The following is a 23,916-nucleotide window of genomic DNA, read 5'->3' on the forward strand; positions in this document are numbered from 1 at the left end:
TTGACATAGTAAAGTAGAAGGGTACTTTACATATATACAGATCTGCCAAGGCCCAACATAGATTACATTTTTTATTTGTATAAAATCACACTTACTCATAAATGTTCCCTGAATATGTCTGACTCATTTCCCCAGAAATTGATAGGGAAAAAAACCTTCCCATCACACAATGTTAAAGAATCATTCCTGGATCTGCCCCCTGATGCCAATCCGCAGCAAATCATTATGGGATCTTTTCCATCAAGTTTCCTGCTGATCTTTGTGGTGCTTTTTGTGTAATGCTGCTAACCAATGAAAACACAACCTCCTTAACTGTCACTGTAAAGCTGATTCTGGTCCTTTTTCATTGTGCTCATTACAATTGTACTTTTTGTTTCACTTTCCAGGGAAAATCTAGTAAATCCGGTCTAGTAAATCCGGCAACGCCCCCCCCCACACACACACACACAAACACACTAAAAGTATCTACGACACACACATGGACACTGTACTATGACGTCAGGACACACAACGCCAGCAGCGTGTGATCGGTTAAAAACAGATCTCAGTTGGAATGATAGTGACGTGGAAACAATATCTCATCTCACATCTCACAGCAGCTTTATGCCCCATTAAGAATCTGTTATTGCCTGTTTGCAAGCATCTTGTAATTCACTCCTCCTTCCAGGCTTTTGTCTCTGGAAGCTCGGCTGACGAGCAGACGGCACATCGATCACTCCTGTCAGTTCTGGGCGTGGCTGCGTGTGTTCTATTGACAAAGGCCGGGGTTTGTTAAGCGGGGATTGGGAAGAAGCGTTTTTGCACTTTGAGTGTCATGAACAATCCGGGGATCTCTATTCAAATCCAGATCAATCCACAGCCTGTGTAGTTACGCTCAGTTGGAAATCAGTGCTAGTTTTTCCTCTCGAAGTCGTGTGATTTGTTTTTAACTATAAATTAATCCCAAACATACACATGTCGACTTCTGTCAGCTTTTGTTCTACGACAACCCCCCCCCCCCCGATCACCAGTAGATGTAAACAACTGGGAGAAAGGGAAAATGAAAAACAACATGTTGACGGATTTAGCGAACTCCGTGTCCCGACAGGTCAATTTCTAAATGTGAACCAAACCAGAGCGAGGGTGAGGAACGTCCCTCTCTCTCCCTCGGCTTGAATGTCAAAAAACAGACTGTTGCCGTCGACTCGGGGGCAGAACCAGTGGCCTTACAGTGGATGAATTACCATCCCCTCCGGTCTCATAAACGCTGGATTGTTCACAGAACATAGGGAAGGCGGTGAAGGGGGGGGGGGGGGGGAACAGAAAAACCAGCGAGCAAACGGAGAGAAATCCATTTGTAAGTCTGAGGCTGTGACTATTTGCATGGCGATGAAGGCCCTGAGTGTTCCTCGGCCTTCAGATGCGAGGCCCCAGACAATAGAGCCTGTGTTTGTTCTCTCACAGGAAGTTTGAGGAGGACAGAGGAGGGAAGAAGAAGAAGAAGAAGAAGAAGAAGAAGAAGAAGAAGAAGAAGAAGAAGAAGAAAAGGGGAGGGCGTAAGTGGAGGGGATTACGCATTGTGAGAACCACGCGCATTTAGCTTCTGCTATTGTGGCGACTGAATTGCTTTCCAGTACCAGGGTATTCAGTTAAGCAGATTGTGTTTCCTTACACCCCACGATGATCTCCCTGGATGGCGGCTGCTGATAAGTGGCTCTTGGGCGGGGGGGGGGGGACAACAGCAGCATCACACAAACAGGTGGGTGTGGCAGTGGATGGTATACAACCTATAGGAGAGAATCTTTTGACAGGAGATGATTAGATGTAATTTTGTCCAGGATGGAAATGTAAAGAGGGAACACAAGAGGTTCTCAGTAAACGCGATCGATTCTAAATGAGTCCACGGGTTCTTTGTGTTTGTCACAGCGAGAAGTTGGCGAATTTCTTGCATCTTTTAAAATGGAAGCTGGCATTTTAGCAGCGGTTTGCCGTCTGAAATCAGCCATCAAAGATGTTTCCCTTCTGCTAAAGAACGGCTTTCCAGTGGATTTAATGAAGCGTAATAACATGATGTGGATGAGAGAAACTTTCTGGATCATTGTGGCCTCTGTGTTGATAATCTGACAGTTCATACACACTTTATACTTCTTCTATAGAGCAGCTGACCTGTGTACTGAACTGTGTTGTGTAGCAACAAATTCCAATTTTCACTGCATTTTGAATTTGATTGGTTTGGATTTAAAGATTATTTAAAAGGTGAAATATAGTGTTTATAGTTTCATTGCCTCTCCTAAAGTTGGGATTTCCACTCGTTACACTGCAGAAGAAACTCAGTGTATGAGGAGAGAACCAAATGTCAATATTTGAAAAATACTAATGACAGTTTCTGCCTCAGCCTGAGAGAGACGGAGCTTTAAACGACAGCATCATGGAAGCTCGAGGGTTTCTGCTAAAAGGTCTTAAATGCAATTCAAATTTTTATTAAATACGTTTAGGTCTTCAATCATAATTCTTCAAAATACGTTTTTGTAGTTTTAAATCTCTCTGTTTGTTGTAGTTCTCTCTCAACAATTCAAATATTGTAATCTACGAACTTTTCAGTCAGAATCGATCCCAGTTCCCTCGGCTTTTGAGTGTTATGGATTCCACACGGCTTTGGCAGCACGTTATAACAGCCTGCAGTTTGCTAGTATCTACCTCCATCCTAAAGCTAAAGGGTTGAAAGTTTATATTTCACTTGAGAGGATTCAGGAAGTGAAGCAGATGTTTGAAGATTCATTTGAAAGCAGAGTGATGCTCCATGTTTGAGCCAATGACGAATGCAGAGTGGGCGTGTCCGGGCCCGGAGGAGGAGCATCAAGCACTGAAACTGTTATTCACACATAGCGTCTTATTTATTTTTGTAAATTTAAGTATTTAAGCTAAGTATACTTAAGCCTTTAAGAGTTAATATGATAAAGTTCAACTTCACCTTTACGTTTTGTGCTTTTTTATGAAAAAATAATCAGTTCTGCCACCGTTTAAAAGCATTGATTTATCCCTGTATCAGAAAAATCCCAACTACACTCGATGCTAGTAGCTTGTGAGCTAATGTGATTTTCCCGGGCGTCATTCTAAACTCAGCTTCTTCCACTTATCTTCTTCTTCTTCTTCTTCTTTAATGTATCTTGTCGTTTTGCGGTGATTATTTCAAAATATCGTCCAAGTGTGATATTCGTTGAACCTTGTTGTGAAACTACTTTCCATCATCATAATTGAGCCTTTACAGATAATTGCCTGATGCAGTTTACATCAACTCATCTTGTTTTATTTTTAATTATTAATAACTTTGACAGCATCTGTTAATTGTGTCCCCCCCCCCCCAAAAGAACTAATAGGCTCTTGTGCAGATTGCTGATAAACGGTGATAATTTCCACTTCCACAAAATCTAACAAATTACTTACTAACAAGTACATGATGACTTGACGTCCCCCTGTGGTTCTTGGGACTTGTCTGACGTCCTGAATTAAGGAACACAAACTACATGCCAGTGTAATTGTTTAGTGGAGCTTAAGAGTAAACACTAAGTCTCATGATGGGCTCCCAAATGACCAATTAAGGACATTCTGTCTTGGTAGGGTGATCTTAAAGAAGTGAGGCTTAAATGATGTGCCACCCCCCCCATAGGTTGTAAATTGCTGATGTTAACAGGTCTTGGTGCATATTTATCATTCAGCTTTGTATTTGCATCGTTTTTGCATCTTTTGCTTTTTCTTTTTTTTTTTTAACATACGGCCCAGTCAAATGATTAATGCAAGAAAAACAACGTAATTAACGTTCGTGTAAAGTCGGCATTACCAAGCCGCTGGTGTCCGCAGGTCACGACCCCGGCGTCTCTTCCTCAATGACGAGTGGAAGCTGCTTTTTCTTTATTACCGCGTTTCAACATTTGCGTTGGCACACGAGACGCATTTTAATAGCATCCGGGAAAAAACCATTACGGCTACAGAGGGGACGTTTTATAAGATGAAATGCACCAGAATAGAGGGAAATAATGTGAAGCGCATCCAGTGCTTAACATTGTGAGACGGCAGCTCATTGTCATTCTGTCATGTGGCAGAGCGGCGCACTGTACATGCAGGCTGCAGGAGGTCTGCAGGAAATGGGAGGGAGGCCTATTAGAGGTAATGAATGGCTGTCAGCCACGGGGCACTCTACATGTACTGCATGTCATCTGGAAATGAGAGGCTCTTGAAAGGAGAAAATTGACCAGAGAGCTCTTTTTTTAGGATGTTTTTAATATTCAGCGTGTCTTGATTTCTCCCTCAGAACCTCAACACACCTGTGAGTTATGGACATGAACTTGTACTTTCACCTGCTCCCTGACTCCTTCCTATTTACAGAACTGGAGCTGGCTCACCCATTAAACTTTCCCCCGAGTTTCATCACTTCCCTCTAGAAAGGCCCATCTTGTTAAATTGGCACCTAAACATCTGTTGACCTGTGCACTATTCCAGCCACATCAGTAAACCCCCCCCCAGGGAGCTTGTTTTTCCCCCCCTTGCAGACTCCTTGGCATGTTGGCAGCTGAGCAGTTGCTCGGAGTAACATCATTGAGGGGCTGTTGTCTGCTTTCTGGCTCAGGGCGCTCGGTTTGGGCGCGTGCCTGGCAGCCCCATGAAAGACCATAACAGCTCACGATTCACTGGCCACTAATTGGAATGTCACTCCGCGATGCACGGAGATATGAATCCGCCCGGTAAAGACTCACATGAGCACAAACACCGGCTCTCGTTCATGTTCTGTATGGAGATTGAATTAAGAAATGAAAGCTCTCGTCAGTAATTGATTTCACCAGCTCGTTACAAAAATGGATCCTGACAACTAATTCACTTTTACAAGATTAAACACGGACATTATGAAACGTTGAAGCATTAATACATGCGACTGCTACAACTGCCGAAACAACTTCCTGCTCTATGCTCTATATTTTAAATTTCCACCGGGGCCACCTAGGCTAAAAGAGCATGCACTGCCTTATATGCAGTATTATGAATGGAAACAAACACAGATATTAAAGTAACATTAAATTAGTTTGTGACTTTTAACCCTTATTTACAACTGAACTCACTTAGTTCGACTGGAGAGCAGTTTAAAGTTGGGTTTCATGAGTAGACAATACATTTTCGGTGCTTTTCAAAGTAAAAGACTTGAAAACGAATGTGTATAATATACGTTTATAATGTATTTGAGGACGCAGTTCATATATTCATATATAGTTTTTCAGCGTTCATATATTTGCAAATTATCTGTTGTTTTTATTGTTGGTGCAATTAAATAGGAGGTGTCATTTTGAGGATGCATTGAAGATATGATTAGTACATTAAGATCGTAAGTTATCCTGTAATGCAGCACGCCCCTGTTTGCTCATGCTGAGGGAGGCTGGATTATTGATTCCTCATCAGGGCTTTGTTTGTGCTGTGATCACGTTGTGTACTACATTGTTATACACTAGATGCTTCCACCCGATTTAAACTGAGTGAACTTGACTTTCAATTTATTACAAACTGTCCAAAAACTAGTGATTAAGTTCCTCTATTTTTCTTCACTTTGTGATATTTGTTATTGTTCTAAAAGGTGCTCGTTTATCAGATGAGGTCATTAATCTGACTCCGGCTCAATGAATGGCTTTTTTTTACCGTTGTGTTGAATTTTGTTGTATAGAGGCTAAAATAGAAAACATATTTTAGAGTGATGACCAATTTAAACCTCTTTGTTTGCACCTACAAAGTCAGATATGGTCACCACGCCCCAAATGTCAATGTGTGTATGTGACAGTGCTGCTGATTTAACAAGAGAGATGAAGAGGATTTGGGTGAGACAACCCTGGACACAACCTGTGTGTCCAAACTCTCTCTTTGCACAAAGTTGACAATGGCCACCACACTTAATCTTCATTTTCAATAGAAAGTAAGTTCAGCTCTAGTCAGTGCCGGTCTGTTGTGTTTGTGTGGTCCGAGCTCCTCCGCTGCCTCGCTTGACTTTCATTGTCCTCACACTCTTGACCCTCGTCCTGCTGCACATTGTAATTGGTGCATCGATCTGACTCATAGTTTGTCAGAGGCATGTGTGTCTCTGTTTTCCATGTCTGGGGAGACATTGATCTAATTAGAAGTCTTCATTAGTCAGCGGCAGAGTGCAGTGTCATGCTTAAGGAATGGTGTTGGGGCGCTGCCTCCCCTTTGTGAAACACAATGCGAGGCCTTGTCTGAATTCAAAACAAAGGGCTGCTGTTTCCAGCCTCCTCTGCAGGACCTCTGTACGCAGAGCGACGATCAGGAGAGAGTGAACAAAGAGTTTGTTTTGTCTTTTTATTGCAAAGCTGAATTTTTAATTGTCTTTTGCTGCTTGAATATGTTTTAAATCTGAATTTCTGTTCAATACAAGTCTTTATATAACACAAAAACAACAATTTGTCAGACGTACCTGCAGCTCTGTCGGATGAGCTTCATTCTTTCCTTTTGCATTGGTATTAAATCACCCTTCAATTATATATTGATCATATTTAACCATTTAAACTGTTATTTTTTGCATTAATTCCAACATTTTCGTCATATTTAGATACATTTCCAATTTGTGTTCTTCATTTATAGCAACCGTTTATTACTTTTAGCTTTTATTTATCTATATTTTGAATTATTCAAATATATTTTCTATCCACTACTTTTAGCTAACTGTTTTAAATACACATAGCACACACTAAGCTAATAATTCCAACCACTTTATTCATTTTAGTGAAATATTTTCACTATTTAATCTATATTTACTAGTATTCATATCGTACATCTAAATGGTTAATGTTAGCTAAAAAAATACATACTTTCAGGTAGATATATTCGTCCTTCAAATGTAAACAAAATACTACTTCCAGCTTTGTGTAATTATAGACACGATTATTGGATTTAGCTTTTCTATAGATTTCAATTTCCTCGTTCTGAAGTCTCTGTGCACTGCTGGAAATGTCTCCCTGCAGCAATTAATTGAATCTTAACTTTTATTTCAGGGACGTGAGCGTGCACACAAACCGCTTCACAACAACATGGAACACGGCTCTGCAGGGATCCTGGATGACTTTGCTGTTGAGTGAAGAATTGGTGACACCGGACCAGTGACGCTTCAGTCTTCCGTCCAGTAACCATGGGAAGTGCCGAGGAAATGCACGGCTGGACAGTGAGAATGAGCGCGCCGGGCGTTTTGGCTGTGGTGACGTTCTTTTCCATGCTTCCTGGCGGAGTGCTGAGCGACATGAGATGCACTCAGGGTCTGGAAGCCCAACAGTTTGCCCAGGGCTCCACTCATCTGCACCGCCGCCTGAAGAGAGGCTGGATCTGGAAACAGCTGTTTGTCCCGGAGGAGGATCCCACTCCTCGTGTTATTGGCCAGGTGCTGCTTCAGATTGAATGTCCTCCATGTCCTTGATGTGGTGCTTCACTTTGAAAACATCGTGTTTTTACTCGGTGCCACAGGAAACCGTGTTTAAAGAGTAAAGCTTTTTTATGTGTGCCCCCCCCCCCTTCTCTTTCTACAGCTCAAATCTGATTCCGACCGAGGCGAGTTTTCTATCAAGTACATTCTATCAGGGGAAGGCGCCGGAGATGTGTTTGAGATAGATGAGTATTCAGGTGAGATCCGGACCCTGAAGAAGCTCGATCGTGAGGAGAAGGCTTTTTACATCCTTCAGGCCCAGGCTATCAACAGGAGGTCCAACGAGCCCGAGGAGCCCCAGTCGGAGTTTATCATCCAGGTGCAAGACATCAATGACAACGTCCCCCAGTTCCAGAATGAACCATATGTGTCCAGCATCCCCGAGATGTGTCCAACTGGTACGTCTGAGAGGAAAGTTTCCCGTTAACACTGCGAGCCGAGCCTAGAGGCACGCAGAGTCAAATCTAAAGCTTCAGTTCCACCAGAATCCCTCCAAAAACACAGAGAGATATCTGTCTATTAGATATCTACCTTCACCCCAGTCCAGTAAAGACGGACAAAATTGAATTTGCGGCACACGGCAGTAAAAAAAATGACATGTTTAAATATTCAACAGCGACATGTCCTTCCAACGTCCTGTTCCCCGAAGAATCCACAGGCCGGGCTCGCTGTAAACAGCTTTCAGTGGAGCTAAATCGTGGATGAATGAACGGTTCTTGGTATAACCCGTTCACAGGACGCTCTATGATTTACAGAGAGCATTTCACTTTCATTTTCTCATATTGATAAGATGCGGCGCTATTGATTTTTTTTTTACACTCAAGCTAACGGCGAGTGCCAACGTCGGTCATAAGTCAACAACTTTAGTTTGGACTTAAGTATTTATGCATCCTCACATAGTTAGATGAGATGTCATGAAATTTAGTGCAGAAATGTCTGTTCCTAGGCTTTGAATGTTTTTAGTGAGATATGGTTTAAGCACAAAATGTCTTCTTTTAAGATTTAATGTCCTTCAAAGTTATTCATGGAAACAACTGTTTTATCTTATGTGGAGATAAAACCTGTTTTATTTCCTTTATTATCTTTTCAAATGTATAATCCCTTAACTCAAATCTTGACTGAAGACAATAAACTAAAGGTTATATGAATGTCTGTCATCTGTCCCCGTTCAGGAAGTCAAAAGTATTAGATTCCCTATCCTCAGTGGCTCAGATGCCTTTATGGCTAAATTTCTTAAATAACGTTATTATAACCACTGCCCTTTTCATAGCACAAACATTACCATTTCAATTTATATGTAATCTGCTTTCGCAGCATTACATCTCACTCGTAATAAATCATAATGCATTTGACTCAGAGAGAGAGAGAGAGAGAGAGCGAGAAGGGAAGGCTGGAGCGCGGGCGAGTGAGAATCAGAAATACTGCAGTAAATCCCTGGCTGTGTGAAAGACAGAGCTCCCTCTGGGAACCGAAAAAAATGAGATAGACAGGAGAAAGGGAGAGAGAGGGAGAGAAAGGGAGATACTGTACGGAGCAAGGTAAGGAGAAGGATATGGTCAGAGGAGAAGAGGGGAGTAAATGGGAGAGATAGGGAGGTGAGACCGCATCAGAGTGTGAAGGAGAGAAACAAGGGGTCAGGTGGAAATAGAGACGGAGATATCGCTACGGGACTGAAGAGGTTGTCACACACACCTGCACCGCCATCGCTGCCTCCCCCCCCCCCCCCCCTCACACTCTCCCTCTCCCTCCTTTGTCAACATCCCTCTCCGGTCCCCCTCCCCCTGCGCCAGACACACAAACCCTGCGGGACTGTGGCATAATCACTTTATTTCCCCGTGGACTGGAACTGCAGCCTGAGCTAACTCTGACTGTGTGCCCGCCCCCCCTCACTCCACAGGGACCACGGTGGCCCAGGTGACAGCCACAGATGCCGATGATCCCCTGTTCGGAAACAACGCCAAGCTCATCTACTCCATCCTGCAGGGGGAGCCCTACTTCTCCGTGGAGCCGAAGACGGGTAGCTCCGATGTGCATTCACGAATCTCTAGAAAAAAAAAACACAGCTTCGGTTATTTAGAGGACACACGATAGATTGTGCAGGAATGAAGTTTAGATTTAATATAAGTTCAGAAATATTTCCAATATGTGGTTATTGGGATTAAATGAAAACTGTCTCGTCTTTCTGCTTCGTCTCGAGCTGGAAAGTTTTTCCCCTGACGACCTAATCTCTAACAATGACTACTGGCAAATTTTCATCTTCCTGTATTTGCGGCTAAAATAAGACACAATAAGTGATTACACCCTCACAGGGAATTGGCGTTTGCACATTTGCAGAGTTTTCTCGTGCGGTCCAGAGGTCAGTTCCTGCTCCTCCCACACACGTTGTGGACCTGAACCATGCATAAGGTGGGGGGGGGGGGGGTAGTTAACCTACCTAATACCATGGGTCTAAAATCTGAAAAGAAAAACAATCCTACTCACAAGTATTGTTTGTGTACTTAGAGTCTGAGAAACACTGTAAATCTGAAATTAAATATTTATTTTACCGTAAAACTTTACTGATTAATAAAGCTGAATTCAATCTTTTATTAAGTAGAACTACACATTCGTGTTCTGTCTGCCATTTACAATATGGACCGATGTTGCCGGATTATAAAAACATTTGAAACTCAGACAAACAAGTTGTTGCGTTTGATATTTTTCTGGTAAAACTAAAGAAAATCACACGTTTTATCTTTGGAAAAAGAAAAACAGATGGTTTTCAGTTTTGCCATTTGTCACACACGACAAGTTACATATACATATTGTGTCACACGCTGCGGAGAAGCATCTAAACAAGATTCTGTAGATGAATCACTGATTGAAATGATGGCTTACAAAGGGAAAATTGCATAAATGTTCCAGGTCGATTCAATTCTCTTGATTCAAATTGCTCATCTGTTTACTGCTGCCCACTTTGGCCAGACGGACGGAGCATTAACTCATCTGAAAGCCCTCTTGATATTTCTTTTTGCACTGATTAAATTTGCAGACTTGAAGTTTATTGTGCTGCAGTTTTTTATTATACACAATGCACAGCTCTCCCGGAGACTTCTCCAGGCAGAGTTTGTTTACTTACATCAGATCCACCCACAGTTCTGTTTAATGTCGTCTTAATGATGCTGATTCCTCACTCGTCTGGCTCCTCCACCTGCAGGGACCATTGTTACATCCTGGCCGAACATGGACCGTGAAGCCAGGGAGCAGTACCTGGTGGTGGTGCAGGTGAAGGATATGCTGGGCCTGAGCGGCGGCTACTCCACCTCCACCACAGTTACCGTCAGCCTGACTGATGTCAACGACAATGGGCCCACGTTCCAGCACCGTGAGTCACAGTAACCACACACTAACACACACACACACACACACTCAGGGAATCAATATAGGACTACAAAGAGTCTCAGACTGCGAGGACATGTTTAATATGATACCTGAGAGGTATTTATTTGATCACGCCGGTTCGGGTGGGCGGTTCTGCGCTGCCGGCACAAACATTCCACGGTGCACATCTCGTTATTGAGCCGGCAGTCAAAATTAAAAGGACAAAGCCGAGGGACAAAAGAGACACAGAGCGAGAGACAGAGGGAGCGGAGGAGACGGGGATGTTGTGTGCACGTGCACATGCATGAATTTAATCATTCACACATGAGAGGACATTTGTCATGACCTTTGGAAACAAACCTGGCCCCCTCAGCGATAAACCTCACCAAATGAATGCCCGGGGAAGAAATCAATTCTGTGGAAATGAGACAGAGGACGAAACTTTTAACTCTTAATGTCACATTCACATTTATTGCAGGTGCGAGTGTATCACCAGGATTCTGCGCTCAGTCAAAAAGACCTGATAAATATTGAATGGTCACATAATTGCAAATTATTATCAGCAGGAGTTTTTTTTCTCTTTCCCCCCCGGTCGCCTGTGGAGTTCCTCCGAGTTCCTTCCTCAACGACACAATCACATGTTCTCATCTTCTTATTAGAGTCCGGCCGGGATTACGTGGACTCGCCAACAATTTATCTGGGACTCGCACAAACTGACCCTTCGCCACAATGTTCCTGGTTCTTATCACTTTACACACAAACTCTCTTGACTAGCTACTAACAACTTCCTGTCCAGCTCTGTAGGCAACGTTTTAATGATGAAACTTTTTGATTTGTTATTTTCCTCCGAATCATTATACACTGGAAACATTTGCTTTCACACATATTTCCTTGTGATGTTCCACTTACGCTCACGGTGTGGTTATGAATGATTTGCTTCTCCAGACCTCTACACCTTCGCCGTCCCTGAGAACGCGGCCGTGGGAACCACAGTGGGCAGGATCATGGCGGAAGATGGAGATGTTGGCATCAACGCCAGGATGACCTACACCCTGGATGACGACCTGGAGGAGAACGCCACCTTCATCATCCAAACAGACCCAGTGACGCAGGAGGGGGTGGTTCTGCTCGCCCAGGTGATTATCTCTCTCCTCCACAGCTATGCCTCCTATACATTTCTTACTTTTAATATCAATTCACTTAATATCCAATTTTAATCTGATGCCTTAAGCAGTGTTGTAGAATTCATTGTGTGGCTGAGCACACTTTATCTATGTGGGGTTTAAGTTTTAATTATTGTTACAGACTCATACACAGTGAAAAAAAATCATTACAACTGATAAAAGGTAGGACAACACACACACACTAAGGCCCCCCCCCACACACACATACACACACTCAGAGGAGCGCGTATTATTTATGTAAGCCTTCAGATTTAGAGACTAATTCATACCAAAGCAATCGATAATACAAAAGACAACAATAAAAGAAAGTCAAGATAATTAGAGATAAATAATCAACACTAAAATATTAGTGAACCAAATTGGATAAGGATAAATAATAGAGATAATAAAACAATATAATTAATTAAAGCTAAAAGCAAGACTAAACAGGTGGGTGTAAATATTCAGCTCCTGTCAGATCCTGAGATTCTGAGCTCTTAAGGTTTTTGCTAAGAGAAGAACAAGAGGATGTGTGGAGTTCCCTCTTCATATATAAACTAATAAAAGAACTGTTAACCCTTAAACCCTCAAACAGCACAACGGCAGAAGTTTTCAGGACCAACCGAAATGTCCTCACTTTCCCAGAAGGTCCCCGTGAGGTCTTATCTTATAACCGGTCCTCACTAAGATAGAAATACGAGAATGCACACACACGGAGGCAGCTGGCAGACATAACCACAGGAGCAGCAACAAGATACAACCCAGGCTTAAAAATAAAATAAAATAAAAACCTGGCACACACACCCAATAACCACGCACACCTGGCAGAAGCTGGCGTCTCCTCTCCAGGTCGCGCTCATATAGGAGCTTAGTCCCGGCCCACATGCACAATAAAGAGCCATATGCTGCTGTAGGAGGCCGCAGGAGAACAAACAGTGTGAGCAGCTTATTTCCGATGAGGGAATATCAGCTCTGAGATTACTTAAATACTGTTTAATGATTCCGTCGGTTTTTGTTTGGTGGAAAATGTGGCGAGGCGTGTGGGATGTCGTCACTGAGGCCGGGACGCCGGTTCGGACCGAGAGCCGAGAGGATGAAGAGGACCGGCTGCAGGACATGATACCCGGAGAAACTGTACATTTTTTAAACTGCTGTACCAACGCTGCCTCCACAGCCAGAGAGCAGTGGCTGCTGGGAGGTTTATCCGCACGTGAGCAAGCAACTAAGAACTCTGCAGGTCGATGTGGAGAGTGTCCTGGAGAAACTTCAGCTGAAGCGACATTTTATTATTCCTAAAGGACGTTATTCACGTATTAAGCAACGTGGACTAATTCATATAAATCAACTGTATGTGTGTGACAGTGCGATTTAATAACCCTGAGCTCCAAGTGGGTGCACTCAGGGCTGTGCACCTATAAACACGTGTGGTTGAAGGTTAGAAAAGTCCTAAATTGGTGTTTTATTTAGATGAGTCGACTCAAATAGAAAATGTATATGAATGTAAATTCTCCCTCACATTTCTATTGCACCTCTGCCTCCTGCTTGTTCACCTCCACTCATTCTCTCACGGGAGATTTCAGTTCTGATGCCGTGATAATGAAATAAAAAGAGGGAAACATCCCTGGCTGTGTCTCTGAATCAGTTTGGGAATGCAGTAATGGGATCGCAAGCTGTTTTCTTATTACAAGCATCATAATGTTAAAGGAAAACACAGCATTATTTAAGTGCACGCTCACAGCTGGCAGCTTATTGACACCGACGGAACAATTTTAACGCCCTGTGTGAGTCGTGTCCAGCTCCCTCGCGAATAATCGTCTGTCTCGGGCGGAAGTTGGCGAAGAAAATGATTAAATCTGTTTGTCTTTGTGCTTATGTGATGATTTTTTAGGGTGTCTTCTGCTTTAAAAACAGCTTCTGTATTCAAAATACTTCTTTCCCTCACAGCCTTTGGACTACGAAACAAAGAGGCGCTTCGTGATGGCGGCTGAGGCCGTCAACGACCACGTGGACCCTCGGTTTCTGGATCTGGACGGGTTCATGGACAGGACGACGCTGAAGGTCATCGTGCAGGACGTGGACGAGCCGCCCGTCTTCCTCTCGCCGGCCTACGAGTGGAAGGTTCCCGAGAACGCCGCCGTGGGAACCGTGCTCGGCGGCATCAGCGCCAGGGACACTGACACGGTCGGCAACGCCATCAGGTAATGCTGAGTCTGTCCAGAAGGATGGCATGTGCCACCCAGCTGCCAGTGCGATAAGGACGAGGTAGATAACCGGGCTGGTGGGGCGGGGGGGGGGGGAGGAACGTCCCCAGACAGCCTGGGCCGAGACAGCTTCCTGCATGGGGTGAAAAATCATTCCATTTCAAATAGTGTTGCTGCCTCGGTGCATCCATTTTTACCCTTGATCTCTGGATACCCTGTACATGGTCATATTTATCTCATATTACTTTAGTAGGAAATGAGCCCTGCTGAATAAATCATCACGATTCTTTCTTTTTTTCTTTTTTATACCTCACAGGCTTTTCTATCTATTGCCGTGGTATTATCACAAAGCGACGTGACTAGGACGTGGGAATGTAATAAAGCACCGTACCAGGCGGCATGTGGAATTGAGATTTGTAGTCATTTGCAAGTGGGGCACGTTGCAGAGGAGGCAGCGGCACTACTGGTGCCTGTGGTCCATCTCGCTGGAGCTTAAGAGTGGCAGGTGCTGCATATCATCCTCCGCCTGGCGTCTGTTACTGTCCCTTTGGTGACAGTGTCTCATTGATTAATAAATTCAGCCTGACATTTCAGGGGTTTCCACACTTCTTGTAAATATGATTAAGTTTGCTTTTGGTCAAATTGGCTCATTCTCTGTGTTGTTATCGGCAAAGTGGATGACTCATTATTAAGTGTTTTTTTATTCCTGGATGCACTAACTCACCGTGGAATTAGAATCACGGACATTAACAAGTGTTAAAGTGTGTGTCGGCGTGAAAGACGTGTGCAATGACAAGCGAATATTACAAAAATTATTATCCATGAAGAATCCTGTTTGCACGGTCGAATGTTTATTTTTTAAAGTTCATTTTTTGCATTTAAATACAAATCAGAACCTCGCTCATCTCCCATTATCACAGGAGAAGTCACGGGGACGTGTAGTTTCTCAAAACAGCTGCACCACCTGTAAGAAGAACCATTATTCACTGCTCCTGTTCCTCCAGGCGATGTTTACAGCGGCTCCTCGTTATTAAATTGCATTTCCTCACTCATGACAAATAGAAAAGAGTCTGAGGCCAGATTAAAAATAATATTCAATTAAAGTAACTGTAATAAATACACACAGTCGCGTCTAGGCCGTCTGTGTGCGACGCTTTGTTTTGACGGTGTTGTTGATGCTGTCACACCAGCTTGTGTGTGTGTGTGTTTGTGTTTGTGTGTGTGTGCACCCTCTTTGTCGGATATCTGTCAACAAATTAAAAAATTGAGCAGTTTGCCTAATTAATCTCCCTGTGGCATCGCAGTGTTTTGTTTGCCCAGGAAACAACCTTGCCTGCTAAATGTTTGTCTGTGTGATTTTCTCTTTTTTTCTCCAGATATTCAGTCGACAAAAGGAGCGACGGCACAAAAGCTTTCAGAATCGACCCAAACAATGGAACCATTACCGTCGCTCGAGCCTTGGACCGGGAGACGAGCGCCTGGCACAATGTGACGGTCGTAGCCAGGGAAACATGTGAGGAGCAGTTCACGTCTTGATCTGTGATTCATCCTGAATGAGGATTGGATTGTTGTGGGCAGCAGCAGATCAATTTAATCAGGAGTAAAACATTTTCAATACTGAAATATTCTCTAATATTTATATAGATTTATATTTATGTTGTTGTCAAAACAAAGAAAGTTAAGTAAGTCTTGATTTGTTACAATTCAACCATAAACGTTATCCTTAATAACTATTAAATAAAAAGAATACACTTATACAACCAAATATATACAACCCCACTTAAGAAATTATGAAAATAAACAATTTATCTACGTACAATATAAATAGAAATGCAACACAAACATTTTATGCATTTCTTTAAAATGGAAGCATTACCATTAACTGTACCACTTGTTCATCCACACATATATGGTGTTTTCATAGGTGTAAATGAGAAGCAGAAGTATATGTATAGAAATTATAAATATATACTATAATACACTAATATATGGTTGAATAAGAACATTAATGAATAAATAATTGAAATTATTATCTAAAACTAAACGATACCCAGTTGAAGAAGCTAATAAGTGAATAAGTTATTGAAAAGTAAACTAACAGTGATGAATAATTAGTTGTTAACCCACTTAATGAAGAAATGGTTAAAGCAACTTATCATAGAAGTCATAGTCACGAATGTTTACTCTTCTCATCAACTTTTAATTAAAAGTGTTTATTTAAAATCCGCTTACCAGAACAGATAGAATTTAACAGAAAATTTAAATGTCCACAGAAGGACTTCCTGTGTCTTTACTGTTCAACATCTCATTTGAAACAAAGCTGTAAAACGTCAAAAGTCCTCCCCCCCCCCCCCCCCCCCCCCGTATGATTCAAGAGGAAACATTTATCCGTCTTAAGTCTCATTCCTGACAGAGATTCTAACAAAGCGTTTATGAGACCCGCTGCCCAGTGGACCTCCAGTAAATGTCTATCTTCACTCCTGCAGCCCAGAACCATTTATCCTCCTCGGTGGTGGTGTTCATCAAAGTGCTGGACATAAACGACAATGTGCCAAGGCTTGCAAGAGATTACCAGCCATATATCTGTGAGGGGACACAGGCAGGAGAAGTATGTATATATTATGATATACTGATGTTTAGGATTTACTGTGTGGTCGTGACGGTAAAGGTTCTCTTACTATGTTATATCACATTGCATCAAATAACGTTATTCCACATCTTTTTACACGAGGACTCAGATGGTTTAGCCATTGTACCTGAATGAGTCACCTTCAGTCATATAAATATCTAGACTTCCGAGAACCGTGTACATGTGATCTTCCACTTCTTATATCTCTGGTAATGTATCTTTTATCTCTCAGCTCATTCAGCTGCTCGGCGCTGTTGACCCGGACGAGCCGGTGGAGGGCCACCACTTCTACTTCTCCATGGTCCCCGAGAAGCACATCAATCCCAACTTCACCATCCGAGATAATCAAGGTTATATTTGCTCAGATAATAAGGCACACACATAATAGTCTCTGTAGCTGTATGTGTACCATTTCCCTTAATCCCGGTTCAGGGTTGTGCATGTGGTAGCAGCGTTAAAGCCCCAAAAAAAGCTTCTTCTACATCCCAGACGGATTCGGGTCTGAGTTCTAGAACACGATCCTGAATTCCAATGCAACCTGACCCAGACTGCTTCTGAAGGACACGTTGCAATCTCCTCATCTTACCTGTCACCTCTCAGATGCTAGCCGCCGCATTTAGCCTGTTGTCAGGGGTGCGAGTTCAGGTTAAAGACAAAGAATGAAGCGAAATGGCACATTGGAAACTAGCCATGCGTGAGAGAGAGAGAGAGAGTGATGGTGAAAATGTGTCCTCAAGGACAAATGGTGTGTCTGACATAGTCTGTTTCATGCTGTGTGAAACAAGCGCAGAGGCCGGTGTTTGTAGATTTTTTACTGGAACAGCTGCTCGCGGGGACAAAGTAACACGGCAACACCAAACATGTTCATTTTGAGGCAAACCCGTGGTGAGAATTCGGAGTTAAGAGGTGAGCTGAAATCATCACATCGAGCTTAGCACCAGAGGAACTGAAAAATGAATTGGACAACAAGACTGGGTAGAGAATCAGCAATTTTTTAAACACACACACGTAAACACACCATGCAGCAGAATCTCTCACACTGACACATGGACACATCACTATGTCCATGTTTGTAGCCTCTGGATCTTAAATTTGTCTTCCTGGACCCCTCACTTCAAATTCCTGTTTATATCTTTCATGCTTAAAGGTCCAGGGTGTAAGATTAAGCTGAAAGGATCTATTGGCAGAAATTTAATATAAAATCATACTTGTGATGTTTTCACTAGTTTGTAATTATCTGATACGCCCTTTATTTTTAAATACTTTATTATACTTTACTATACTGAATTAACATAGTGAGCGGGTCCTCTTTAAGGAGGCCTGCATGTTTTTTTTACAGTAGCCCAGACAGGACAAACTAAAGTCTACCACAGGATCGGAAGGTGAGGGTGAGGTGACGGGTGTTCAGATGCAACATGCAACTTCACCACTAGATGTCACTAAACTATACACACTGAACCTTTAATAGAATATCGCAATATTTTGTGAAATATATTTGTTTGTGTTGAGCTGAGAGCTGAATCCAAACAACATAAAACCTGTTATTGAGTAAGTTTGGCAACTACTTCAAGACAAAACCGGGCTGTTTAAGAACTAATCTAAACCAAACATATTGGGAAAATGAGCACGAACAAAAATCACCGTGAAGACATATACATAAGATGACAGAGAGCATCTTTGATAGAAATGTATTTGATGTCTCTTCTTGATATGTGTGTATCTGAATGAATCCTGTGTGTTTGGAGCTGTGTTTAGACGCGGCTGGGCTTTCTGAGTCTGACAGCCTTTCAAGTAAGCAAATTGAAAGCGTGTTTGCCTCAGAATCAGTGGGAAGTCGACCCTCTTTCAGGTTCCATAATGAAAAGGGTTCTGACAAATTGAAGAAACTGTGTTGTCGGAGTTTGTTGGAACGTATAGGTTGGAATGAAATGTATGCAGGTGCAGTGTGCGGGTGGTTAGCCAGGCAGGCACAGCAGTCCAGTCAGCCACTAGGAAATGAATAATGAATCAAGAAGGAGCACTTTTAATAAAAACACATTTCCATATGCCACGAGGCATATTCGACTCCCCCAAAAGTTTTTGTTCAGTAGCTTAATAAAGTCTCACAGGTGCAGCCAAACCTGAAGCAGATCTTTCTGGATTTACTTTTGTACACAGTGAGAATTACATTTGACAAGCTGCGGAGGCCGTCCACGGAGCTGGGATTGTGTTTTTAAATCCCATTACGTGTGTCACTTCACTTGTTATTCATCTTGTTTTTCAATTCCCCCGCAACATCAGCACTCACACGGCAAGTGGAGGTGTTCATTTCTTAAGAAAGCTGAAAAGTGCACTTCTCCCATTTCGGTTTCAGACAACACAGCCGGCATCGTGGCGCGCCGGAGCACGTTCACCCGTAAGGATCGAACCCAGTACCTCCTGCCCGTGGTGGTGACGGACAGCGGCTCCCCAGCTCTCTCCAGCACCAGCACGTTGACCATCAGCGTGTGCAGCTGCCAGCCGGCAGGACACTGTCCCACGGGGGGGGTGGAGGCGCTTGCTCTGTCCATGGGGCTCAGCCTGCAGACACTGCTGGGGCTGCTGGTCTGTCTGGTCACGCTCACAGGTAAACATCTGTGTGTCTCTGTCTGTCTCCAGCTGCTGCATCAGGACATGATGATCGTTCATATGAGGACAGTTTTGTCTTCTGTGAATCTTTATCATCTCACAGCAGAATCATTTCGTCTTTAAGATTCAAATTGAATTAGGAAAAAGGAAAAAGCAGCTCGAGCTGGAAGATGAGTTCTAAATGAGAAGAGGTTATCAGACAGAAATATGCATCAATAAATGAGGTTGTGAGTTAGATAATTAAAGATTGAGTTTTTAAAACATATTATCTTTATAGTTTTCCCTTAAACTCCAATCAGATGATAGAAACCTAAGAGCTTATCTTTTAACTCCAGAAGTTGTTTAAATAATTCAAAACTTAATATATTCCACTCGAAGTTTTTATCTTTCACTGAAATGATTTAGCTGCTGTTCTATACATTTACAAAGTGATTCTTATTTCTTTTTTAAACTCAACCACAGATGAACAAACTTGGATTTGGAGAAAAAAGGGCGAATCCAGGATTTTCTTTTCCACTTTCTTTAATATTGCAGTTTAGGGTGTTTGTTTGTCTGATAGTGAACTGGATTATGTAAAATTTACTGAATGGGTAACCATGAAATTAGGTGCGGATCTGGTTCAGGTCAGATCCTGAGATTATGTTTCTTTCTCTGTTGGATTCAACATTTCCTCAGAGACTAATAAGTGAAACTTGATGAAAACACATATTTCAGGGGTTGGAATCAATGTGTGTCTGCAGTTTAGTGCAGATCCAAATAAAAGTCTTGATCTAGTGGATTTAAATGTGGTTTTTATTGGACTGTAGTAGGAGTTTAAACCCATGACTGCCATTACCATGTAGCTGAGAAGTGTGATGTGGCCTCAGCTCTGAAGCTTGTTGTAATGGAAGGTGACTGTCGGGCCGGCGGTGAGTGTGAACGCTCTCCACTGAGTTCATGTTGTCAGGTGTATTTTTAAGTTTTCTGAAATCATTCTACTGCGATGATGTTATAAAAAAACAGGAACGTTGACTCATAATTCATCAGAAATAAATGAACCTTTGGGAGCAGAAGAAATCTCCCTTTAGAAAGGTGGTGTAGTCAGACCTCCATCAGCTGCCCCCCCCCCGAGGCCCCTGAGGCTGGGAGCAATTTGTGTAAGTGTAAAAAGGCCAAGGTACGCCGGGCTGTGGAGTCGCTCACTGTAAAAACCAATAAAATCCCTCTGAGGAGGAAGAATTTGTATTTACAGAGTTATTCTAGATTTAGGAACTGGAGATTTGTGATTCCAGAGGAAACTTCACTGATATTTTGCTTTTCCAGCGGATCTGTTGAGCTAGAGCAGTTCCACCTCACCTCAATTTCGGCAAGTATATGAACATGTGCTTAACAGCGGGTTTTTTCATTAACAAATCTGCACTTTGATGTGAATCCCCGTTTTTTTTTTTACTCACCGGTGTGCCTTTAACACGTACTATTAAAATGCTGAAAGCTTGCAGAGCAATGATGTCAGGTAATGAGCGAAGTGGTTGCAATACATCAGTAGCACTGCCATCCTGGGACGCTGATGGGTTTGCATAGTGAAAAGCTTTATTATGACCTCGGCTGCTTTGTGTCCTCCCTCTGCCCATCACATGAAAGATTAATGACGATACCTGCTATGCTAACACTCTGTCGGATGAGAGCAACACCCGGTGAAAACACGGCAGAGACAATAAACACTCGTTCAGCTTTCGGTGCCGCATGGAGCAGACACAATCATGTCCTCCTTTGTGTGAGACCGGAGATTAAAAAAAGATAAATTATGGCATAATTTGGCTTCGTTTAGATTTTTTTCTCACCCACAAGTTGTCACGGAAAAAAACAAATCTGGCTGCTATTATCATTAGTGCACTTTTACATGGTACGTGCACGCTCCATCAGGCACCCTCCATGCTCTTTCCTCACTGCGCTCATGCCCTGGTGTTTAACTATAATGATCTCCCGCTGTGTTGTGTCTGCAGTGCTGTCAATTCTAATGCTGATGGTGAGGAGACACAGGCGGAAGCAGCAGGAGGCGCAGGATGTGGAGGTGAAGGAGCTGGAGCTGCCGGAGACGGTGTCTCAGAAGGTGCTGTATTACGGAGAGCGCGGGGGTGGCGGAGCGGGCCTCGACTTCTGCCCGCCCGCCGTTCCCCTGCGCCACCACCCCCGAAGGGAGAGGGGGAGGCGGCTGCGGAGGGAGGACGTCAGGGCCAGCATACGGATGTCCCTGAGGGAGTCGCACCTCATCGGGCCGGAGGACGACGTCTTCAGGCAGTTTATCATGGACAGGCTGGCGGAGGCTGATCGAGATCCTCACGTCCCCCCGTTCGACTGCCTCAGGATCTACGCTTACGAGGGGACGGGGTCTCCGGCAGGATCCCTGAGCTCACTGGAGTCGGATGCTTTCGAGATTGTACCCGAGCAGGCAGCTTGTACCACCAGGCCCTACGTGGTGAGGCTCACCCCTTGGTATGGGGGAGGAGAGGAGGACACCATCTTCTGAGAGCTTCGTCTTCAGGCGGAACAGTTTGACATTTTGTGAAATATGCTTATTCCCTTTTTATTTATCAAGACAGTGCAAAGCTACAGTCGGCAGGTGTATGTCTATGGAGGCGCTTGTGCTAACCAGCTGTTGTATTTTACAAAATGTCAAACGCTGCCTTCAAAGATAGAATCAAGCCGACATCTAAAAAGCTATTGTTAGCATGTTTTTCTAACTTGCTGTAACTGTGTGAATACAGATGACATGAAGTGTGTTGGACCTTTTCTCTCTGGACTCTGCAACAATCAAATCCCATCCACTGTACGCGATAAAATACCAAATATATCTACAGCTAGAACCGATATTACATACATGAGACCAGTGGCTATATTTCTCAAGGCGAGTGACCCATTTTCACTGCCGTGCAAATAATGACTCTCCTCCTTAAGAGCAGCACAAGTGGAAGCAGCGTGATGCGGCTCCGCTGCTGAAGGGCCTCTCGACAAAGAGGTCAAAGGTGCAAGGCTGGATAATATAGGTTTGAACTATATTTCACAGAATGCGGCTCGAATCCGTTTCTGCTAAAGCGATGACACGTTATCTGCTGATGAAGCTGTAAAGGCAGAAATAATTGGCTGGTGAGAAATCCAGGAGACGAGGAGCAGCACAAGGGTTTGTTTAGAGGGAAGATGAATGGTGTCAGATATTCACTCTCTGATATTTAACTTGTAGCTGCACTGCTACGTTCAGCTGATGGAGATGATAGTTTTGTAATGAGCAGGTCACATCCTGTGCACAGAGGTAGTTTGCAGCTTGAAAACCAAACCAAATGTTATTGTTGTTATAGTATTGATGCACGCAGCTTAAACCTGTGTTAGGCTTTCTCAGAGTAAGGACCCAATCACAGATAAGGATGCAAAAATACTTATATATTTTAAAAAAAGAGGAAAAACCAAGGATCCAAAAAGGCAAAAATGACAAGAGCAAAAAACAGAAAATCCAATTCAATATTTGGCAAAAACAGAATTCAAAAAAAGGGAAAAATAAAGAAGATCAAAAAACAGAGAGTCAAATATCATACCAGATAAACCTAGCTCAAAAAATTACACAGACAAAAAAAGATAACAATACAACAGGGGACAACAGAAAGACTCGGCTTATATAGAAGGGGGAATAAAGACAAGACACAGGTGAACTAATCAGGCAAACACTCAGGGTGACGATGGGGAACAGGTGAGGGAGAAAAAGAGCGGGAAGCAGCAGAGGGCGGAGTCTCCGGACAATAACAGAACACACATGGCCTGACAACTTAAACACAACAAGCAATGACAACATAAATAAACAGGGGGAAACACATGACATGACAAAACGCAAGCAGGAGGCACAAAGAAGGTGGTAGATGAGAAATTATTTGTTTTTCATATAGTCGGACGGTTCACAGCAAGAAGACTTCACTTCCTCTTGCCTGTAGGAACATTTCCTCTCCAGTATTTATAGTGAGCCACTGATTTCTATGTTTGCTTGTTACACCCACAACAGTTGAGTCCGTGCACGTCTGTCGAGGTCGTATTAGAAACTAGAACATAACTCGTAGAGCGCTCAACGTCCATCAAGGCCCAACAGTCACCTTGAATTCAAACAACTCAAACCAAATCACACACACACTCATAGATATCAGTTTTTTTAATCTGCCAGATTTCTTTTTCTTGGAGATTGATGTTTTATTCCTTTAGAAATCGGCCGAAAATGTCAAACATCCAATCTTGATGGATCTTGAAAAATGTTGTTATAAAAGTTAATTTATATCAAGACAAATATTACACAACTGTCATTGACATAAAAGTGTTAAAGGGTGTAAAAGTTTTGCAGTTATTACAGTATTTTTATCACAGTATTATGTTTAATACCTGTTGTTTGTAATATTATTAAGTTCTCATAATGCTGTTTTATATTTTTGGCTCATAACAGTTTGTACTCTATACGCTTTTGTATTTTTACACTATAAAATTATTTATATTAATGGAAAC

The 23,916-nt window shown here is 42.8% G+C and overlaps 1 protein-coding gene across 1 annotated transcript; it reads left to right on the forward strand.

Moving 5' to 3' along the window:
* The first annotated feature begins 1,526 nt into the window (after positions 1–1,526).
* cdh19 (cadherin 19, type 2) lies at positions 1,527–23,270 on the forward strand. Its single transcript, XM_053412421.1, has 12 exons — positions 1,527–1,738; positions 7,023–7,402; positions 7,548–7,842; positions 9,342–9,461; positions 10,641–10,808; positions 11,750–11,940; positions 13,912–14,165; positions 15,545–15,681; positions 16,655–16,776; positions 17,030–17,147; positions 19,151–19,402; positions 21,387–23,270. The coding sequence occupies exons 2-12, from the start codon at positions 7,157–7,159 to the stop codon at positions 21,908–21,910; spliced, it is 2,427 nt and encodes an 808-aa protein (XP_053268396.1). The 5' UTR covers positions 1,527–1,738; positions 7,023–7,156; the 3' UTR covers positions 21,911–23,270.
* Positions 23,271–23,916: the final 646 nt, after the last annotated feature.

The sequence above is a fragment of the Pleuronectes platessa genome, chromosome 20, assembly GCF_947347685.1.
Source record: "Pleuronectes platessa chromosome 20, fPlePla1.1, whole genome shotgun sequence".
Classification (NCBI taxonomy): domain Eukaryota; kingdom Metazoa; phylum Chordata; class Actinopteri; order Pleuronectiformes; family Pleuronectidae; genus Pleuronectes; species Pleuronectes platessa.

Bases quoted from the DNA above. Each gene is read 5' to 3' on its own strand.
- cdh19 (XM_053412421.1), top strand. From the start codon at position 7,157: ATGGGAAGTGCCGAGGAAATGCACGGCTGGACAGTGAGAATGAGCGCG. The intron at 7,403-7,547 runs GTGCTGCTTCAG...CTCTTTCTACAG, and splicing joins CTCCTCGTGTTATTGGCCAG to CTCAAATCTGATTCCGACCG. The intron at 10,809-11,749 runs GTGAGTCACAGT...TTGCTTCTCCAG, and splicing joins TGGGCCCACGTTCCAGCACC to ACCTCTACACCTTCGCCGTC.